Source organism: Pelobates fuscus, chromosome 5, assembly GCF_036172605.1.
Source record: "Pelobates fuscus isolate aPelFus1 chromosome 5, aPelFus1.pri, whole genome shotgun sequence".
In the NCBI taxonomy this organism is placed as follows: Eukaryota; Metazoa; Chordata; class Amphibia; order Anura; family Pelobatidae; genus Pelobates; species Pelobates fuscus.
The window spans coordinates 45789325-45811716 of record NC_086321.1 but is presented as its reverse complement, the minus strand read 5'-3'; the positions used below and the strand labels follow the sequence as shown (position 1 = coordinate 45811716).

General features: G+C 37.8%; 1 protein-coding gene across 3 annotated transcripts in view; it reads right to left on the bottom strand.

Moving 5' to 3' along the window:
* Positions 1-5223: 5223 nt before the first annotated feature.
* The window catches only part of FAM169A (family with sequence similarity 169 member A), a 98642-nt gene continuing 81473 nt past the window's right edge, over positions 5224-22392 (bottom strand). For all 3 annotated transcript variants that reach the window (XM_063453796.1, XM_063453795.1, XM_063453798.1), the window contains exons 8-13: positions 21020-21156; positions 19223-19271; positions 16110-16248; positions 14450-14630; positions 13329-13538; positions 5224-7336 (exon numbers count right to left, since the gene is read on the bottom strand). In XM_063453796.1, coding sequence (XP_063309866.1) covers positions 6800-7336; positions 13329-13538; positions 14450-14630; positions 16110-16248; positions 19223-19271; positions 21020-21156 — 1253 coding nt within the window. In that variant the 3' untranslated portion in view covers positions 5224-6799. The remainder of the gene's footprint in view (positions 7337-13328; positions 13539-14449; positions 14631-16109; positions 16249-19222; positions 19272-21019; positions 21157-22392) is intronic.

Sequence of the window (22392 nt, the reverse complement as noted above, 5' to 3'; positions counted from 1 at the left end):
GTGGATGTTCTTATTTTATTGTCTGGAAATTCTGTACACCCCTAAAGCAATTTTGTTCTGTATGATTTTTTGTGGCCAATCCATGGCAGTGTCACAGATGGGTACCTCCTCCCTCTTAGCTAACAGGACAGGAAGCACAGATTATAAAAGGAACCTCCTACCTTGGACCCCAGTCTTGTTCTGTCCTCTGAGCTACTGGGCAATGCTATAGCCCTGGGCTATAATCATTTTGGTTTTTAGTTATTAGTATTTCCAGATCACCTATGTTAACCAAGCTTTAGCTTAATTAACCAGATTATCAACTGTGACTCTAACATGGTAAGTCCCCAGTATGAAGCTCCTCTTTGGGGAAAACTCCCTGGGGAATGAGCTAATTATAACCTAGCACGAGTTCATGTTTAGGCTTCCAATAAAAGCGTTCTGGTTATATGATTGTTACTCTTATTGCTAAATAGAATTTCCAATTACTTGGCCTGACAAATTTTCGGTATTTTCCCGCATATGTCCTTTGGGTTGCCTGATCCTTATACTGTCCAATCAGCAACCTGTATGTGGCAGTCAACAGTAGATGCTCTCCTTCTGGCTCAGAAGCTGAAGTCCCCATCACACATGTCTGTAGCATGTGGCGACACAGCATGGCCGATTGACGTCAGAGCATCTTACATAGAGAGAATAGGGGTCCAGGAGACATGCCTGAATGTCCATTGATTGTGGAATCAAGTGGGCGGCATTTCGCACCGGCAATAACGGGCTGTTTAAAATAATGAATGTGTCAGGCTCATTTCCAACCAGCAGTTTTTTCCTATACAAGGAGATCAAGATTTGTGAAGCCTTCTCTGCTTCACTCTCTCACCTGGTGTTGCAGGTAACGCACTGTCTTTTAATTTTTTTTACTTGACAGATTTGTTTTTCCAGACTGAATTCCATTTCCTTCTGGTTAATACAAGTTTGGAGTAAACTCTTCCAAATGAATTGATGCCTTACAATTCCCAGCGTACAGAAGGAGGTTTTATTCCTAAGACATGGATTTGAAAATTTTACACTTGCAAAGTTTAGGTTAAAATAACCAAGCTTGCATATAGGATATCAGAAGCAAGCCATTTCAGTTCTTTAAAACATGATCTGTAATATCTATGGGTGCGCTTAAAAGCATTAAATTATAGAGGAATGGGGGGTGCGGGGCCTGACTGCCATGGCGGAGAGTCACATCTTGCTTGAGCTCCTCTCCTACACGGGCAATACAAGCCGATAATAGCAAGTTTAGGCTGAAAATACCACGGCTACACTGACTCACATACATCCCGACCTGCTTGCAGCACACAGCGGAGGTTGGAAACAGAACAGAGCGAGACCACACAGGGAAACCAAATGGGGCGGGCGCCACGTGGCACCAAAATCCTGATAACGACCAAGGCGACTTAACAGCCAAACTCGACAGAATCTTCACTAAATTCTGGCAGGACCTGGAGGAGAGATGGCGCCAAACCACCTCTGAGCAGCCGAAAGCACACTCACCTGCACAGCGGGCCGTGCGCCCACAGCAAACACAAGTGGCCTTAGAAGAGGTCCTAAAATGGTGACGCAACAGACTCTCGCCGACGAAAACAGGGACGGAACACAACCAGACCCAAGGCCAGGTCCCCAACAGCACCTAAGGACCGCAGGCGGCTAACAGCGGGCAAAGGCATGAAGCTGCTGACCCGAAAAGCACTAACTTTTCACCAACCCAAGACATACAGCCGGCCAGCACTAAGCCCTGAGGCGTCCCACCGCCCGCAGCGGCACTGGGACTGGGCTCCCTCCGGGGCACACCAAGCCGGGTGGCTACAGCCAACAAACCAACGTGACACCATTGATCCGAACCTACGGGACTCTGCGCCAACCCTGGCAGCAACGGTGAGAAACCACTATGCCCGTACCTGGACTATCAAGGGCATTGGGTGAGGTGATCGCCAGACACCTAGAGAGGTTCCGAGATAAGCTCTTAACCTCAGTATTTGGAAAAGAGTCCCACTGGTTTACCCTATGCTTTTCCTTGTGTCCCCATGATGCTTCTTTATGCTCCCCTCTCTTGGCAGCAATGACACTAGCAACTGTTCCGAAGCAGTGTTTTACTATATGATGCCTTAAGGCAGCACAACGTTGGAGGTGCAGAACAGAGACATAAGGCTTTTACTGTTAATCTTAAAATGTTATAATTTGTCTGAAACACTCATGCACATGTCTCAAACCTTTACACACGTTAAAGCTATTATACAAGTTACTACTAGGACACTACAGATAGACTCCACGTGTTACAAGCCTGTTCCACTTAACTTGCATTACTTAAAATATTGCACTAGTACACCATGTCTCACTAATCTTCCTACCAGAACTACTCAAATATCGGACATAGCAGACAAGTTACATATGTGCTTATACAACTAAAATGTGCAATTTTCCTGTGCCACTGTTTACTCTACCTACGTTTATATATACCTGTACGCTGTTGTGGCGTTTGTATTGACCTGTACCCACCTGCACAACAAAAATAAAAAATGTAAAAAAAAAAAAAAAATTATAGAGGAATTACCTCAAAACAAAAGTGCTAAAAATGTCCCTGGTCACTAGTGCGCCACCATGTATGTAACTAAGTGCAAGGCACATGTATCCTTCATATTGTTGCCAATCTTAATATATATGTGAGCACAACACTGAGCCTTCTTAAAGGGGCTTTGTCATCTGTGTGTCATCTTGCATATTTTGCAAGAACCCCAGAAAGTGACATCCATGTTAAGTATTTGGCAACCCTGCAATGCGGCTGACAGTAGATATACTCACCCGAAGCTCTCTCACAGGTGCTGCCATCTTTATTTCAGTTCCCGGACCTTCATCCACCAGCAGATGCAATACTGTACTTTCACCCATGCAAGCCCTCCACATCCTATATAAGACCATCAATATCTATCCACCTGTCTGTCTTATTCCATAGCTGTCGTAGCAACGACTGTTGGAAATAACAAAACCAGAACATCATCTTGTGTCAAACCTGGACAATGCCATGGGACAAAGTTATTTCAAATTTGTCATATTTTGATTGCAATGGGATCAGAGTATTTCCTTCCTGGATATTCTATCTATCGGTGCTGTACTGGAATAGTCATCCAGTTGATGTAACTTCCTAGATAATGAAAGTGCCCATATGTTCTGCAACACTACCCAGTGATCAATTGTATTAAAAATAAAAATACACCACCTCAACAATAACCCCTACATGCTTGAAGAACCCTGACTGGTTGGAAGATATACTACATAGCAATCAATGAGCAGAATTTGCTGAGGTTATGCCACAAACTTAAGGAGTTAGGCTGAATGTGTCCATACATTTCCAGGATGTTCCTTCTTTGTGATTGCAACGAACAACAAGCATTGGACCAGGGTTACTACCCCAAGAGATATTGAGTCTAAAGACCAGAATATGGAAAACAGTGTGTGTTGGGTGTTTCGATCTACTTAAATGAAAATACACATTTGTAATGCATTCCATTAATTAATGCATTACCTCAATTTATAACCAAAAAGTAAAAACTCGTTTTCCTGGCACTTTAATGTTAATGGGTCTCCTCCACCCTCATAGCCCCCCTTCCGCGGGGCTCTAGGGGGAGGAAGGGGTTATAATCTTACCTTTCTCCAGCGCCGGGTTCCCTCGGGGCTGGGGACTCTCCTCCTTCCGACGTCATCGGCTGAATGCGCATGCGCGGCCAGAGCCGCGTGCGCAGTCAGTCAATAGGAAAGCATTCTCAATGCTTTCCTATGGACGCTGGCTTCTTCTCACTGTGAAAATCACAGTCGGAAGCGCCTCTAGCAACTGTCAATGAGACAGCCACTAGAGGCTGGATTAACCCATATGAAACTGCTATGTTTACAGCAGACAGGGTTAACCCTAGATGGACCTGGCACCCAGACCACTTCATTAAGCTGAAGTGGTCTGGGTGCCTATAGTGGTTCTTTAAATATTCTTATGATGTAACCAAATCCACAGTGATGATTTGAAATTACCATTACCTGCATTTCCTGTGTGCGCTGAACTCTACACGTGTATTTTGCACTGCTTGGTGCTGGCATTACATGTGGAGAGTTACCAATAGGCTACTTTAAGACACTATAGGCACTAAAACAACTTTCTCTTCAATGTAATATTTATGGTGTATAGATCATGCCCATGGAGTCTAACTACTTAATTCTCTGCCATTTAGAAGTGACATTCTCTTTAATGTAGAATTTCTTATCTCTTGCTCTGTTAATAGCCTGCTAGATCCTATATGAGCCTCCTGTGTGTGCTTAAAGTTTAATTAACAGTGCAGGAGATAAAAACTGCTATAGTAAACACACTGTGCTGTCACATCTAATTCTAAATGAAACAACATTTTCAGGTTTGCTGTGTGAGTCACCGCCATGGGAGGTATTGCTATGGCTGCATAAACAGAACCACGAGTGATTTAAAAGCAGATAATTGAGCTGTGAGACTGCAGGGGCAAGATCTGTAGACCAAAACTGCATCATTAAGCTGAAGTTGTTTTGGTATTTAGAGTGTGCCTTTCATGTTCCATCACAAGTCCTCCTGCTAGGTGGGGGTTGCTCACAGTTGTTCATGAAACCAATTTAAAATGAATGACTAAACTTGACATCCCACATGATCCACCATGTAATGGGAATAAAAAAAAAGTTATTTACTATCAAGATACAATATATTAACTAAATGTGTGTTTGTTATTCCATCTATCATTATAGAACACACTATCTGTGATCTTATTAAGAACGGATCCACTTATAGAATTATGAAAACATGTATTATATTATTTATTGGTTGTAATTGGGGATTACGCTGATGTTTTTCAACCACATAAAAAACCGTATACAAAATACAGAAACCATACAAAAATGTCTTAACGCTTCAAGTAAATTTCTGGGAGTGAGCAAACTGGGTTCCAGTGAATTACAAAGTAGGATACAGACTATCTGCAGGTTAGCAAGTCTCACACCATGTAGCACAGGTTTAAAAATGACACATAGGGGTTTAGTGTTGATCAAAAATCGAACTCCACGATTTAGGTGGCCAAAGGATTTTTTAAAAACTTTTTTGCCTAAATTCTTCCGTTCGGATTTAAGTTGGCTACTTTTTGCTGTTTCATTAAGAAATACAAAGCATATCACCCAATTAAACCTGGCACTGCTGAAGGTAAGTCACGGAAAAGTGTACAGATCTGCCGAGACATTTGACACTTTCATCATCTCACACATTCCGCAACACATCTACTGCAAAATTATGAAAAACACAAACATTTTAAAAGCAAATCTAAAAACATTTGTTTAATTAAACTGTAGATTTAAAATAACACTATTAACATCATACCTCTATAACATAGCTTATAGAAATATGGAAAAATTGAACCATAATATTCATGTACTTTTCTAAGCCAAACAAAATGATTTTTTTTCATGTAATGAGCAATATCACCCATAATAAACGGTTCTGTCAAAGTTGAAGTGGCTCTCTTAATATAAATGTTATTTGCACTGTAATATAGAATGTTAAATACTGTCCAAAACTTTGTTGTTTATTTAAAGATCTTTGCTATTGTTTTAATAACACTGAATAAAATAATTATAGCAATATGGACTTCCATATGGCACTCAAAAGTATTAGGTAATTGAACCAATATTATATCTTCCCGTTTCAAGTATAATGCTATGTGCTAAGCAGATAATCTGTCAAAACCTCGGGCCCTTATTGACTGTCTTAGCACATACTTTTCGTAACAGCAGCGGTCACAAAGATTTTGGAAAATATTTTGCAACTCCAAGATACCTCCTTGATGAGATAAAACTTCCAGATCTTCATACAGTTATTACAGATATACGTAGTATTCTAAAATTTTGGGAAACGTTATTTGAACTGAGTTATGCAAAGAACATTTCAAACGACAATCCCTCAATGGAACAGATAACTGTAAATATATCCCTCTTCAATACAGAAACAAAATTTCTCTACAAAGTGGAGCATTATGACTTTTCATTTTCAAAACCTGCCCAAAATAGTTTTTGACATATAAATTGAAATATGTCTAATTTGTGGCAACGTCAAGCCCTGATTTCCACCGATATTTATGGCTGACTCATTTTCTGAAGAATGCAATATCAGCAATATTACTGCTTACACATGATTGTGAAGGTCAGTAGGTAAAATGTTTGTATTCTGCTCGTAAATTACCAGAAAAGTAGCTTTCTTAAAAACAAATAGCGCATATTTTAGCGTGCGTACTTATACAGTGTGCCCACCTACTGACAAACTTTGTAGTCACAAAAACCTTTCAAAATGTTTGCAGAAAGTAACAGGAGATGAGATGACTTTCAAATAATTTTCTCTGAGAATGTAGGCTAAATCCACAGGGTTCCGATAGATAGCGTTACAGCAGTGGAATGATAACTGTCAAACTCTGCTGAGCAACCTGATGGCTACCCCTGCTTCAAGTCTTGTACTTAGAACAGACCACTCACATTATCAGTTTGATCGGTAGTTGTGCTATAGGCTTGTTTAGTCTATATAACGGGTACATTGGGAATATGGGTAAACTCACAGAAAAAGAAACACATAAATCAAAGAACCACAAAAAGAGCATTTAACATCAACCAGAAAACTTTAAAATTGTACAATTACAAATGCCTGTGACCTATACCGAATAACTTCTTAGAACTTTTTAAAAAATTCTAGATTATTCTGTTTTACAAATATTGTGTGAATAACAATCTATCAATGGTTCTAAACTGATAATTTGGTTCTTCTCTTTGCGGGTCCTTTGATCCCCCTTGCCTTTCTGCGCAAACCCCTTCTCTCTATTACTGGGGTCTCTGTTTCTGCTTCCTCAGAGCTACTTTCTCCACCAATCTCCACCGATTTTTGTGCTGAAACATCTGACTGATCCGTCTCCACAGTGGATTCTCCAGAATGGCTCTTTTGTACATCTGATTGTTGGAAAGCTACATCTTCAAGTTCCACCACAAGTAAAGGGCCTTGCCGAAGAACTGGCAGTGCTTCCTCTGTGACGTTAATGACTGGCTCTCCTTGGGGGCCTGTATACAAGGCTGACATATCATCAGGTGTGGTGTCTGCAGTTTGAGTTGGCTCAAAAGTGGTAAGACAGTTGTCAGAGAAGTCTCCACTTTGCACTGGGACAGTCTCTTCTGTGCCTTTGACCTCTAAACTCTCTCTAAAGTCATCTTCTCTCACGTCTGTGTTCACCATTCCAGCTGTCATGGTTCCATGTTCTGAAGTTTCCATCTCTTCTGTATTTAGAACCTGTGATAAAAAAAATTAAAGAAATTCCAGTTACCACTCTGTGCAGCACAAATGTCTCATTACGCAACTAATCGTACATTGAAGAACCAACCAGCGGCCAAGAAACTGCCACAATCCTGCTGTGAAATATGCTTACATTAAAGAGATACTATAGGCATCAAAGCACCCTTAACTTAATGAAGCAGTTTGGGTGTATAGATCATTCCCCTGCAATTTCACTGCTCAATTCACTGTCATTTAGGAGTTCAATCACTTTGTTCCTGTTTATGTAGCCCTAGCCACACCTCCCTAGCTGTGACTCACACAACCTGCATGAAAAAAAAATAGTTTGAGTTTCAATCAGATGTTAACTTACTTTAGACATTTTATCTCCAGTTCGGTAAATTTTATTTTATTCACACACATGAAGCTCCTGCGTGGTCTAGCAAGCTTTTATCAGAGCAGGAGATTATACGTTCTAAATTAAAAAGTATGTGCAAGAAAGGAGATTTAGACATTAGATCTCTTTTTATGAGAACTGTTTAGGATGTCACATGCAGGGCGGTGTGACTTAGGCTTAAATGGCAGAGAATTGAACACTGAGCCTGCAAGGATATGATCTATACACCAAAACTTCTTCTTTTAAACTAAAGTTGTTTTGGTGCCTATGTCTCTTTAACATACAGTTGTAAATAAATATTATTCAACCCTTATTGAAAATCAGGTTTAGTGAAAACATTTACAGACTTTAAGCTATTTACAGTAGACAAATCAAACAAAAGCAATTTAAATAGCTCAACACAACGAATGCGCCAACTGGTTTCCCCACAGTCAAGTAAAAATGCAACTTATAATGACTTCTCTAGTCTCAGAATTATTCAACCCCCTGAAAAAATTCCTTTACAACAGCACAAATATGCAAACCAGGTGTCTCAAGCACGCCTGATGCAACTAAGCAAGGGCATCATTACTTGCACCAGGTGTGCTTAAGCTGGAACACGTGAAATACCTGAACTGGCTAGGGGTTTGTTGAATGTCACATTTGACTTTATGTTAGAAATATGGTCAAAAGTCAAAAGAATGGTCCATAAAGTTAAGAGAAGAGATCATAACCCTTCACAAATAATGAACAGGATACAAAAAGATAGCGAAGGCACTGAATGTTCCTAGAGATACTGTTTGAGGCATAGTTCGCAAGTTCAAAGTTAAAGGAACAGTGGTTACACTACCTGGAAGTGGCAAAAAACGGAAGCTATCAATGGCTGAAACCAGATTTCTGATAAGGCAGATTGTGAAAAACTCTCAAATGACTTCAAATGATCTGCAGCAAGACCTCATGGCAACAGGCACTTAGGTTTCAGTGCGCACAGTAAGGCGCTTACTAAACGCAAAAGGTTTCCATGCCAGAACTCCAAGACGTACATCACTATTGACCCAAAAGCACAATAAATCATATAAACAAGCCACAGAAGTTTTAGGATTCTGTTCTGTGGAGCGATGAAACAAAACTGGAACTTTTCCGTCCAATGAATCAACAGTATGTTTGGAGGAAAAGTTAAGCATACGCTGAAAAGACTAATCTGCCTACAGTTAAGCATTGTGGTGGCTCGGTGATGCTAATTTTGCATCCTCTGGCACTGGAAACCTGCAGCGAGTAGGAGGCAAAATGAATTCATTGAGATATCAGGAAATTCTAGGAGAAAACTCCATGCCGTATGTGAGGAAGCTGAAGCTTGGGCATCATTAGTCCTTCCACCAAGACAATGATCCCAAGCATACCTCAAATTACACCAAGGTTTGGTTGCAGAAGAAGTCCTGGAAAATTCTACTGTGGCCATCACAGTCACCTGCCTTGAACCTAATAGAAAATCTCTGGTGGGATTTGAAGAAGGCGGCTGCAGCACACAAACCCAAGAACATTACTGAACTGGAGGCCATTGCTCATAAGCAATGGGCTAAGATTCCTCAGGAACACTGTCAGAAGTTGGTTTCTGGTAATGCATCTCATTTGCTTCATATGTACATGTATACACACATAACAACAAAAGGGTGCTCTACTACAGTACTAAAGATGCTTGCCATAAAGGGGTTGAGTAATTTTGAATCTGGAGAAGTTATAAATGGCATATTCAGTTGAATTTGGGGAGACCACTTGAAGCATTCGCCTGTTTGATTTGTTCATTACAAACAGCTAAAAGTCTGTTAATGTTGTCAATAAACCTAATTTTCCGTGGGGGTTGAATCATTTTGATTACAATTGCATATAATATCAGTAAACAACTGTATACCTGTATATTAAAAGAAAACAAGAGAGGACACATTTATTTTCTGGTATGTATGTGTTAATTATTCTATAATTATTCTATACGGTTAATTATTCTATACGGTGTTTCTGAATTGTGTAGTCACTCACTTATCTCTTGTTCATGCAAGTCCTTGTTTACAATATTAACAAATGAAAATGATAAAAGCAATCCCAGGTAGCTCTTAGTAACTGCAAGTAAAGGCTTTTCACTAGTTAGTTATTAGATGTTAGTTATTAGATCAGACACTGTGGAACTCTGACGAGGGATATGCAATCATGTGGACAATATACTCTAACTGGAAAACTGCCAACTCAACTATATTTGCATCTCGGCTCTTTTGTCCATTTAGTAAATAAACCCTATTTGTGTATGTGACTAAGGATGAAAAATAATTGTGCTGGTATCTATTATAAAATGTTCAACCATCCCATAAGCATGGCTTACAGGGCTTCATACGTTGCTGCTTATATTTACATTGCATTGTACAAGTTCAATGCAGTTATGCCTGTAATTCATTCATTATAAAAAAACAGCTTTTTTATGTCCAATATATTCTCCAGTCTGACTTAATTTTGTGTGTGCTACCTACACAGGCTATTAAATGCCAGTCAATATGTGTGTTTACATGTACATATTCATTAAAGGGACACTATAGTCACCAGAACAACTACAGCTTATTGCATTTGTTCTGGTGAGTAGAATCATTACCTTCAGGCTTTTTGCTGTAAACAATGTCTTTTCAGAGAACCTGCAGTGTTTACATTACAGCATAGTGATAACTTGACTGGCCACTCCTCAGATAGCTGTTAGAGATCCTCCCTGGGTCATGGCTGCCTAAAATGCATCCAAACATTCAGTGTCTCCTCCCTCTGCATGCAGACACTGAGCTTTCCTCATAGAGATTCATTGATTCAATTCATCTCTATGAGGAGATGCTGATTGGCCAGGGCTGTGTTTGAATTGTGCTGGCTCTGCCCCTGATCTGCCTCCTTATCAGTCTCAGGGAATCCTATAGGGAAGCATTGTGATTGGTTTAGGCCATCACTTCTGATGATGTCAGCAGACAGCTTGTTTTTCTGAGGCAAACAGCATGCAGATCTACAGCTTTAGGATTGAATACAGTAAGATTTTGCTATATTTATGGAGGCATGAGGGGCCAAGGGGGGCTAGATTGTGGTTTTAACACTATAGGGTCAGGAATACATGTTTGCGTTCCTGACCCTATAGTAATCCTTTAAGTAAATCTGCTGCATTTTCGTTTAATTTACCAAAAATAGTAAAAAAAAAAAAAAAAAAAAAAAAATTGGGTTTTGATTGTACTAGAAATGTTCTTGACTCTATGGGAATAGAAATGACCAATTAGCCAATTAGAATGATGGAGCTAAATTTACTAACTTTGCTGAAATATATGAGTAAAACACTTAATAAATGGAAGAATGTGGAGGTATCATGGTGAGGAAGAATTCCTAGAATAAAAGCATAAATTTATCCAAAATGGGTTTATCCCTTCCGCATGGTACCTGTACATTGCCCAGATAGCTGGTTGACCCTGGTCCAATCAATTTTTAACAATTTTATTTGGGCAGGGAAACACCCACGTGTTAGTTCTAATAGATTGGCCCTAAAGTTCAGCCAAGGAGGCCTGAGTATTCCACAGTTACAACAAACTTGGAAAGCATGTAATATTGCACAAGCAATTATCACTCAATCTGAAAATGCAAAGAACCAAATATGCTATAACATGGAAGAATTATTATATAGTAAAGGAAATAAGAAAGGGGAAATAAGTACTTTATTCTGGACAAATAGGGGTAAAAATAAATCTAGGTATAGTTTCAATTCCAATAGCTTAATTTTAAACAATATATTAACCATATGGAACAAGCTTAGAAAGGATTTAGAAATACAAGATAAAATAACCTCTAGTCTCCCCTCACGTCAACTAAATAGTGACATGACGGACCTAAACATACAGAAATTGATTATTCTTGGTATTAATGAAATTGATGATATAGTAAAAAATGATAAAATCAAAGCCTTTGACTATTTAAAGATGGAATACAAAATGGATAGCAAAGACATTTTTGCATTTATAAGGGTAAAAGGATATCTTAATGATCATGTACTTAAAGATAAAACAAACAATCAAAACTAGAAAATAAAATAAAAAATAGAAATGTTATAAAGAAATTGGTGTCAAGCTGTCTAGACCTATATGAAAGAGATTCTGAAAGTCTTATCCGTTTCACAATTAACAAAATGGGAGAAAGACAAATACTAATATAAGTTATGAAGAATGGAAAAGATCCTTAGCTATTGTTTCTAAGAATATACATTGTCTTAATTTATCCGAGGTACAGTATAAGGTACAGGTGGTACCTAACACCAAGCAAATTAGCAAAAATACATTTAAATATTTCTGACAGATGCTGGAGATGTGATATCCACAAAGGAGGGTTGATACATATCTGGTCGGAATGTGGGTCAATATTTCTTTTTTGGAGTATGTTGGCCATAAAAATAAAAAAGCTGACCGATATTGAGATTGAGTATTTTTGTATTACATCTAAATATACATCAACTCTTTGGTCAATTTTCTGCACTAGTTATACACATATTTTTGGCTGCAAAATTAATGGTGGCAGGGAATTGTAAATATTTTAAGGTTCCATGCTAGGACCTAGTTAAAGAACAACTGATATATCAGTAAAAAAATGGAAATGGGAATTATACCAGCAAATAGGAAAAGGGTGAAGGAATGGTTGATTAAAATACAACAGATCTAATCTTTTTAATTTATTTCCCTGCATAGAATAAACTAGTATAATGCACTTTAAGTCAAAAGGTAATAAGATATATTGAATCCCTAGACACTCTAGTGCCATTCGCAGGGAAACGTTAAGACAAGTTATATAGAATGCCAAATGATGTTTTGTGATGTTATGTGTCCGTTATGTGAGGTAATACTTGAAGTTAGAATATAAGCAATGGGTTAAAGCAATGGTTATACAAGAAGTCATAATATTATTGTTTTTTTTTTTTATTATAAACACATAACTATGTCTTTGTTGTATTGTATTGTATTGTGATTGTATATTTATAAAAAAATAAATTCATAAAGAATAAATATGTAATAAAAAAAAAAAGAAAGACATCTTGCTTATTGATAGGGGATCAAATACTTATTTCACCCATTGACATGAAAATCAATTTATAACTTTTTTGACACACGTTTTTCTGGATTTTTTTTTTTTTTTTTGTTATTCTGTCTCTCACTGTTAAAATACACCTACCATAAAAATTATAGACTGATCTTTTCTTTGTCAGTGGGCAAACGTTCAAAATCAGCAGGGGATCGAATACTTTTTCCCCTCACTGTGGCAAATACTGGTATTTGTTCACACACATGCACGTGCACACTTATATGTATATGTTTCTATCCATTTGTAGTTATCAGACCTTTTAACAATCACAGCTTCAGTAGGACAGTCCCAAAATTGCTTGTTCCATAGGGCACCAAAGCTGTGTGGCAGCTATGATCTAGAACTGGATTAGCCATCAACCAGCTTTCTAAGTGTTGATAAATTATACTTGTGCTCAGTCAGTATTCAGCTGACCTTTGCTGTCGCAGAAGAAACTAGACAACAAAATACTGCCTGCTTCACACATTTTTTTTTTTTATATTACATTCTTGTTTTTTTGATCACCTGATCAGTAAATGAATCTTCAAAAGATTTTTCTAGGTCCATGCTGACCGAAACAAGGGTAGTCAGGGATTTCTCATCTGTATCTGCAGGCTCCAAATTAGACTCGGTATCCTGTGTCTCGCTGGCTAATTCCTGCGCTTCCACAATATCAGACGCAGACGGAAACAATTCTTTTGTTATATCACCGTTTACTGGCTCTATCTCTGTGTCCTGAAATAAAGAAAAACAGACAGAGTATGAACAATAAAAATAATTGTCTTACGTGATTATTGGAATTTGAGTTTCTTGGTATAGATTTTCATGTGTATAGTCAATATAAAGCGTCAATATAAATATATGTCAAGAAAAGAAACAAAATAGAGTGAAGTCCTGTATTTTACAAAGAATACAAATAAATAGGTATGTGTTCAACTGAATGTAGGGTTCTTAATACTTATAATACTTTATCAAATATATTGCTTTTCACTGAAATGGATTACATTTGATAAAAAATAACAGAATAGAACACACAGTATGCATGTACATTAGTGGCTAATGATTAGTTGTAATAAATTCACACTCTCGATGACCGGAGTCTTACGGTTCTAAATGTAAGGGACATTTTTATCTTTCTCAGAACCAAGTATAAAGGTATGCAGTGCAATATCTGCATAATTAATGATGTAACTGAACTAAAATGTCCTGTTAACTATGTTAACTATGAAAACCACTTTTTGATGTCTGCCTAGGAACAACACGTATGCACTGGAGAATTCTTTATTGTAGTAAACATTATTTTTTGCAATGCCTTATTATTGTCCATAACCCAATGCACGGAATTGGTTACATGTAGCTTGGTTTGATAATCATCAAAGAATGGGAGAAAGTAGAAGCTGTACGTTCTAAAGCAAGTGTGGGTGGTCACTTACAAAGATCTACCATAGAATTCTAGCATTGGAACTACAGCTGTTTGTAAACAAATCGTATTTGCCATGTTGGCCCGCAAACCGTTACACTAAATGCTCACTGGACATCATGCATCATGGGAAACGTATTTCACAAATATTACAGACTTACAAGCCATAGCTTTTAAACCATATTCAAACGTGACTATTCGGACTACATTACTTAAGTTCTGCTACCTGTTTATTCTCCAAGCTGTCTTGTATTTTTTGGATGTCCTGAGTTTCTTCAAATATCTGTTCCACTGGTTTAGCAGATATTTCTTCTTGAAGCTTAGCCATTTCATTATCGTCTTTATCTTCTGCTAGTTGCTGTATGAGTTCCTTAAAGTTTTCCACTATTTGTTCTTTTGATTCCAGCCTGCAGACAAAGAACGCATGGCATGAAAAGTGTCATTACCATTATACAGGCCGTCTGCATGCCCAGATACGGCTTAGAATTTGAGATACAACTAAGATTTATTTTTAAAGTTTTAAAGGGATGCTCAGTCACTCCAAAGTGAAGATACTAACCCTTTCTTATTGCACTAGCAGATTGCAGTATGCAGTATTTTTCCAATTAATTTACCTGTCTCTGCCATCTTCTACATCAACATAGGTTGTGTCTGAGATTTCTCAGTCAATCCTGGGTCATTTATTCATTTATATAAGCATGTGCACGTCATTCAAGATACAGTAACTGTAAAATGAATGAAATCTGTTTGCACAAATGAAAGACGCCATAAGTATACATTAATTTAAGCACACATGAATGCATAGCATTTTTTTCATTGATTTGCATTTGGAAAACCCTGTCAATAATTTTAAAGGTACACTATAGTCACCAAAACAACTTTAGCCTAATGAAGCCGTTTTGGTGTATATATCATACCCCTGCAATCTCATTGCTCAATTCTCTGCCATTTAGGAGTTAAATCATTTTGTTTATACAGCCTTAGTCACACCTCCCTGCATGTGAATTGCAAAGTCTTTCTAAACACTTCCTGTAAAGAGTCATCTAATGTGTACACTTAATTTATTTAAAATTCTGTTTAATTTAGATTTTCTTATCTCCTGCTCTGTTAATAGCTTGCTAGACCGTACAGGAGCCTCCAGTATGCAATAAAAGTTAAATGTACAGAGCAGGAGATAAAAACTTTTCAAGCAAGTTACATCTGATTGAAAATCAAACCATTTTTTTTAATGCAGGCTGTGTGTCAGTCACAACCAGGGGAGATGTGGCTAAGGCTGCATAAACAGAAACAAAGGTGATTTAACTTCTAAATGGCAGTGAATGGAGCAGTGAAAGTTCAGAGGCATGATCTATACTCTAAAACTGATTTATTAAGCTAAAGTTGTTTTGTTAACTATATTGTTCCTTTAAAGAAATGTACGGTGGTGGATAGTGGCGTGGAGTTTTGAGGCAAAATATCAAAATATCTTGCATTTTATTTGAAAAATTATATATTTAACAGATGCGTTTAGATCATCCCTTGTGCCCATAAGTTTTCAAAGTAGAGCTGAAATTAAAAATGTAGCAATACTTTATAGGTGAAATTACTTAGTTACTTCTTCCATGTTTAGGCTAATTACTGAATAGCCATCTATTTACTCACACACCAAGTCCAATGTCTGACCAGCCCAACATTAAGCAGCTACATGCTTTGCATTCTGGGATTGAATTGTATTAATTATAACTGTATACGTAGCTAGGTTGGAGTTAACCCATACTTTATGCTGCCCTGTTTAGCCAAGAAGTTTTTCTTTAACAGATTGGAATGAGAAAGATATTGACTCCATGTTTTTCTTTCAGGGCCAAGTTGAGAACAATCAATGGCAACCAAATGAATAACATAATTACTTTTTAGATGTGTCCCGAGTATCATTTTTGACCTCTATGTCCTCATTTTCTGGTTCAGACTCAACAACTCTCTTTCCAATTTTGGGGCGTTTCAGTTGGCTGCTTCTTGTACGAGTGGAAACAGGCGTCAATTCATGTTCTGGGGAAAAAAAGCAAATTATTATACACAATCCCTTGCACTATTTGATGCATTTCTCTATTAAACAAGACCCTTTTAGGTTTTGTTAAAGATCTTTACATAAAGGGCAAACATCAGTCATATGACAGAGCATATGGCAAAAAAATAAAATACATTTATTTTAAAAAGTTACTTTCCCTTTTTCTCAATTCTGTTTCTTAAAAAAAACAAACAAAAAAACATTTCTGGGGGCAGGGCCTGACCTGCACAGCAGTCGGACACATTCTGAAAGAGCTCCCAACGTAACTACTGATTTACCTGTGTTTACTGCCCCTTGGAACTCTACTTTTGCAGCTACAAGAGACTCATCGCTATCCCGCTATACTGGGGCTCTCCTAGAGCAAGTGATCTCTGGATTGCTCCTACACTCAATGGAGGACGCGTTGAGGCCTAGTGTGGATGCTGGGCGGGAGAGGCGGTCGCTCTCCTGGCTTGCCGGATACTGGACTACCGCTGAATCCTACTACAGCCCCGTCTCCCCCCCCCCTCTAGACCGGTGGGGGTGATCCCGCTCCACTACTACGCTTGCCCCATGCTCGCCTACCCATGCAGTGGGAGATGGAATGTAGAAAGCAGACTGACAGAGCTATTCAACGTCTTCTAAGCGAAGCTGACCGCTCACATGTGGACCTCGACTCCTGATCTCAAGCCAGACCTCGTGTCTAATAGCCCTGCACAGACTGAAGAAGAATAAGAATTTAAAGAAAAATGGCGAAAATAGAGTGAGGGAAACAATGAAGGGTAGATGGCAAAAATAGAAAACCAGGAAAAAATGGAGCGAGAGCTATGACAATGGAGAAAAGTGTAAAGCAGAGAGCAGGAAGAAAGAAAGGAACCTAGCTGTTATTGGGGCAAGCTTTTACTACCGAAGTGTCCTGCTACAGTCTAGGTGTTACTGAGAAGTGCCATAGAGGTGTGATAGGTTTAGCAGAACCAATGATGAATTATCAGTAAGGTGGAGTAGTTTGTAGCGATAATGGGGGCAGCAAGTTCGGAGGAACCTCTCAGGTTGTGAAATGTATTGCAGCACTCTGCACAATGCAGTGTCATAGCATCCAGTCTAATTCTTGCACACCCACTTTGGTGGTGTATATATATATAATGTATTATATGTGGAAGGAAGACAACGAGACACAAAACAGAAAGGGCAGAGTGTCTCCGCACTCTGAATGTCCAGAAAATACCATCACCTAGTGACCAATTTAACATCACTGACGTTGTAAAGACTGACTTTGTGTTTGCGAAGCAAGAAGAATAAATCAGTTTTTATACGAAATGCCAGGAAAGTGTGATTACATTATATTTTTATGTGAGACACAAGAACATATGTATGGATATGATACCAGGCGAGCCTGTTTTACCAGAAGAAAATAGAATATACATACCGTACTTGCAAATTATTAAGTATCAAGTAGAATTATTATTTTAAGATATAATTTTTCAACAGAGCCAAATTAAAAACGCTGCCAGCTAAAATGGCGGCAGAACCGGAAGCCATTTTGCTTTGTTTTAAATTAATGAGGCAGCAGAGGGAGGTATTTGGGACATGCCTAAGGGGGAAGAAAAAAACACCTGACAAAGTTGCTTTAAGTCATTTTATAATATCTCTGCTGTTTCTTCAATGTTGAATTTACATACAACTAAAATTGAAATTCTTGTTCCCGTTCCTTTCCAACTTCATTTTGGTTGAGGTATTCCCCGGGTCAGCAGGCAGACTTCTGGGCTCTCCATCATTACGCAGTTTGGTGACTTAGCTCTTTTATTGATATTTTGCCTATAGAGCTCATATTTCCTAATGTCCCTTTTCAGATGTCCTGCCATGTCTTTTGTACTTATTGTACAGTGCAGCAAAATATATTGGTACATAATTGTAAATGTTGATTTGTAGCTATTTTTAGTCTATTTTTTCCCTTCGAAAGAACTTTTTTTCTTTTGGCTTAGTGGTTCCCAACCCAGTCATCAAGCTATACCAACTTTCCAGGTTTTGGTCAGTATCTACACTGGAACAGAATGGGGAAATACCCCAAATCCTGGAAATACCCAAATCCTGTTCCAGTTTTATCAAAGCACTTATGGGGGAAATACAGGACTACGGAATGCCACAGAGCAATAATGCCACTATTTGATCATCCTTGAAATCTTTCTCAATAGCATGTAGCTTTTCTACAGTTTCTAGTTTAATTCATTGTATTTGTTGTATGTGTGTTCATGCATTGCTTGGCCTTTTCTCAGTCTTGTATCATACAGCTTCCTTGGGATATACAGTTTACTGTTTAAAGTTGAAGTTTCTCGAATGACTCACACATATCTTTTGCTTCTAACAATCTTACAATTGTTTGTTCTTTTTTCCCAGTTATACTGGGTCTTCACAAAACAAGAAAAAAACTGTACACCTCTACCAGAGCACAAATACTCTAAAAGATCCAGCAAACTCAAAAAGAGGTCCGGAGGTCCACACAGGTGCTGTCTTCAAGCAGACTTTAATAGAATCAAAGTAAAAACTATTTTGTTTTTAAATTGCTATATAGATGTGCACTGTTTTATAGAGTGTTAGACTTGATAAGAGGTCTATAGCAGAGTTGAAACATTGTCTTTAGTTTGATTCAATAACTGTGTGCCCAACTTTTGAGGTTTATTGGATTTTCATTAGGCCAGTCTGTTTGGATTTCTGCATTTCATCTTTAAACTTCCACAGCTGATAATTACATTTTTGTCACCGTAAATTTCCTTCCTAACCTGCTTACGATTTTCTTCTATGCTTCCAAGAGAATGAATGGAGTTCAAAACTATTTTGTTTTGCAAGTTTGCTTTTGACTTATACATCACTTCTTGTTTTGTTCTGTAAACATGCTTATTTCAGTGTTTTATTGCCTAAAGGCTGATAGTTATGCTTACATTTTAGAGTTAGAAAACAGAGGCTAAACAAGTTATTTACCTTTAGAATCACCAGTATCATTAACAGTGTGACCAGCTTCAAGCTCTACCTAAAATGAAAGGAAAAAAGTTAAGTTGTTATGTCTTGCACCAGTATCTCAACAATAAAAGTTCACTTCTTACAGTAGCTCTGTCACCTCCCAGTCCCACCCTTCCAAAATGAGTATTTACATAAACATAAAATCTTTATGAAAAACTCACATGTCACGGAAGTTCCACTCCAGTCAAAACATATACTAAGACAAGGTAGATTAACAAGAAGGCAGAGAGTCAAGCCTTGTCAAACTAGTGACACCTGAAGGGAAAAGGCCGAGTACGGTGCTGAGATTGCATCAAGCTGCAGGAGCTAAAGTAAACCAGAAGAAAAAGCATGGCACACCCGCGTGGGACAGATTCAGGTAAGTATCAATCACCTTCCCCTGCACTCCCGGGCTACTTGACAATCAGTAGCAATGTAATTTTCTCCTGAATGGGAGCATTTGCAAATTATGCAAAAAACCCAGACGGTGACAGAGCCCCCTTAAGTAACAAACCAAAAAGCCTTATGGAACCGCATACAATGTAAATAGTAATGGCTATCTATCTGTGAATAAAAAACAAATAAATAAATAAACAAAAAAACAAACAGTGACTTAGCTGCAGAATGTAACAACATCTGAGTCAAATAATTTCTATCCATTTTTTATTTTAATTTTTTTTATTCTTTATTTTTGATGTGCTTGAAGGTTACATGCATTCTCACTTTGCCACAACAGCAAAAGCAAGACACATTTTAACATGAAGCTGAACATTGATGGCATATAGTCAATACGGGTGCACATTTTTGTTAGGAATCAAGATTGGTACACATTTGAACTTAGATGCAGTATGATTATAGAAAACAACAAATCAATTAGCTAACAGGCTTAATCGTGTATGTGATTAGGTTAGCAGGGTATGCTGCATCTATAGATACATGTACATATGAGAACTTTGCTTGTATGTCGTGGATTTTTCTCTCATGGATGCTTAGTATAGGAGAACATAGTGATATATATATAGCATTATGTTAGATACTTTAAGACACGATAAAGGAGCATATAGCAAGTAGGCTAGATTTAGTTAACGAGGCATGCGTTTAGTGTTATGGCTGGCATCCCTAGCTGGCATGGATATGTCTATGACAATGTAGAGATTTAACAAACCTAAATAAGCTTAAGTAGAACATGTGGTAATTACTGCAGCCATGGTGCAAGTGGGGTTGGTTTGGAGTATGTGTCTCCTGCCCCAATGTCCCATGAATTAAGTACTATAAACGTGTAAAGCCAGAATGCAAAATCAACAGTGATAGAATTTAACTGACCACCTGGAAAGGATTGCATTTAGGATCTTATAAACAGTCACAACTGCTCCCGTGTTTATCCATGGAAGAAATTCTAACTTGTTTTTGTAGAATGTCTAGAAGCAATACTCCGGTGTTAGTTTTACTTCCTGAGCAGGAAGCTGCTGGGAGGTATAGGGGAGAGAGTGATACAAATGGTCATTGCTCCCTGTACGTACCTCTCTACAGAAAGTGGGACAACCAGAAATAATTTGTGCAGATAAGAAATAAATATTAGCTTTTTACACTAAATTGCATGAATTGCTAGAGATTAAAAGTGAATTTCAAATTTGAGGCCAAATTACTAAAAACACAGCTGTCTTGGATAATTCTATCAATTTGTCTTAAATTTGAAATTTATTTCGAATTCCCAACAACCTCACTCAATTGAGCTAATAACCCTGTTGGTATCAAATGCAGAACTAGCATATTTATTACCTGTATATCCCCCGTTAAGCCAGTCTCACTATCATGGCTGTGAGACTCTATGCTCTGTGCATTATGCTCTGCATTTCCACCAGGAGGCGCCGATGTAACAACTACAGAGCGTTCCTCATTTTTGTTTGTTTCGGTAACTGGGGAAAAGGACAAATACATGGCTCATACACCACACAACACAATTCAGTTGTTCTTCTACAGAATATGGTTAAAAATAAAAACACAATCAATTGATAATGATAGATAAAATGACAAATTCACTAACCATAAAAAAATAAAGTCACATAAAAGCAGACAAGTACCCTGCCTGCTTCGTTCTGTTAGCACAATTACCAAATGTTGATTTTGACATGTTTAAGGATCTACATTCATCTTAAACCAGTTATTGTCAACCAAGCAAGCTAGAAGCCAAACACACAGAGCATGCATCCAATGGGCACGGATGGCTGATATCGCTTCATGTGTGCTTTTAGAAAATAGGCAGCAAATATATATTCAATAACCTGGCAGGCTTTACCGATATCTCTGGTGAATGTTGTTTGAGGAGAATACTGTAGTGGTTATAGTGCTTAGAGTGTCCCTTTAATAACTATTGTATCTGTTAAATCTATATAAAACGTATGATTGTTTAACCAATGATCTATTTTATCACAGAAATTCGTATTTGCGCTTCTACACTTATGCTTCAGGCACTGCTTAAAATATTGAAAGATAAACTATCATTTTAGCAAACTATCACTATCATATAATCTATAAAATGTTCTAAAATATGAATTAATAAATGCAAATAGAATTTGCATACATTTACATAAATTGCCATTTTCATTTATAGAGCGATCAATGAGTTGCAGTATACAAAGGATTGTTAAAACTACTAGTGAAGGGGTTAAACACCACTTCCACGCTCCTTTAATCCTCTTATCCATGCAATTTATATAGGTCATAGAAGGACAAAACTAGGAGAAAGAAAACATATAAATACATAAATAAATAAATGGCATGCAGGAACACTGTGGAACAACATGTTACAACTGTAATTGGAAAACAGAATCTTCTATTTTACTGTCAGTCTGTCTTGCAAAGCCTGTCCTTTTTATATAGGTCTCAGAGTTCCGCCAGAGAACACAGCGTCAATATACAATGCTATTTGTTCAACTTAGACTTTGTGCCATCTGTCCTTTCACCTGGCGCATTAAGAGATTAAAGGCACAGTTTGGACCTGGAGTTTTGTGATCATTTTAGATTATTTCAAAACTTTAATAAAATGTTTGTAAAGGGTGAAAACTGGATTTCAAATGAATATGCTATTTTGACCTGTCCTGATAATTACATCAACACAAACATACACATTTATTATTACTTTCAATTAAAGT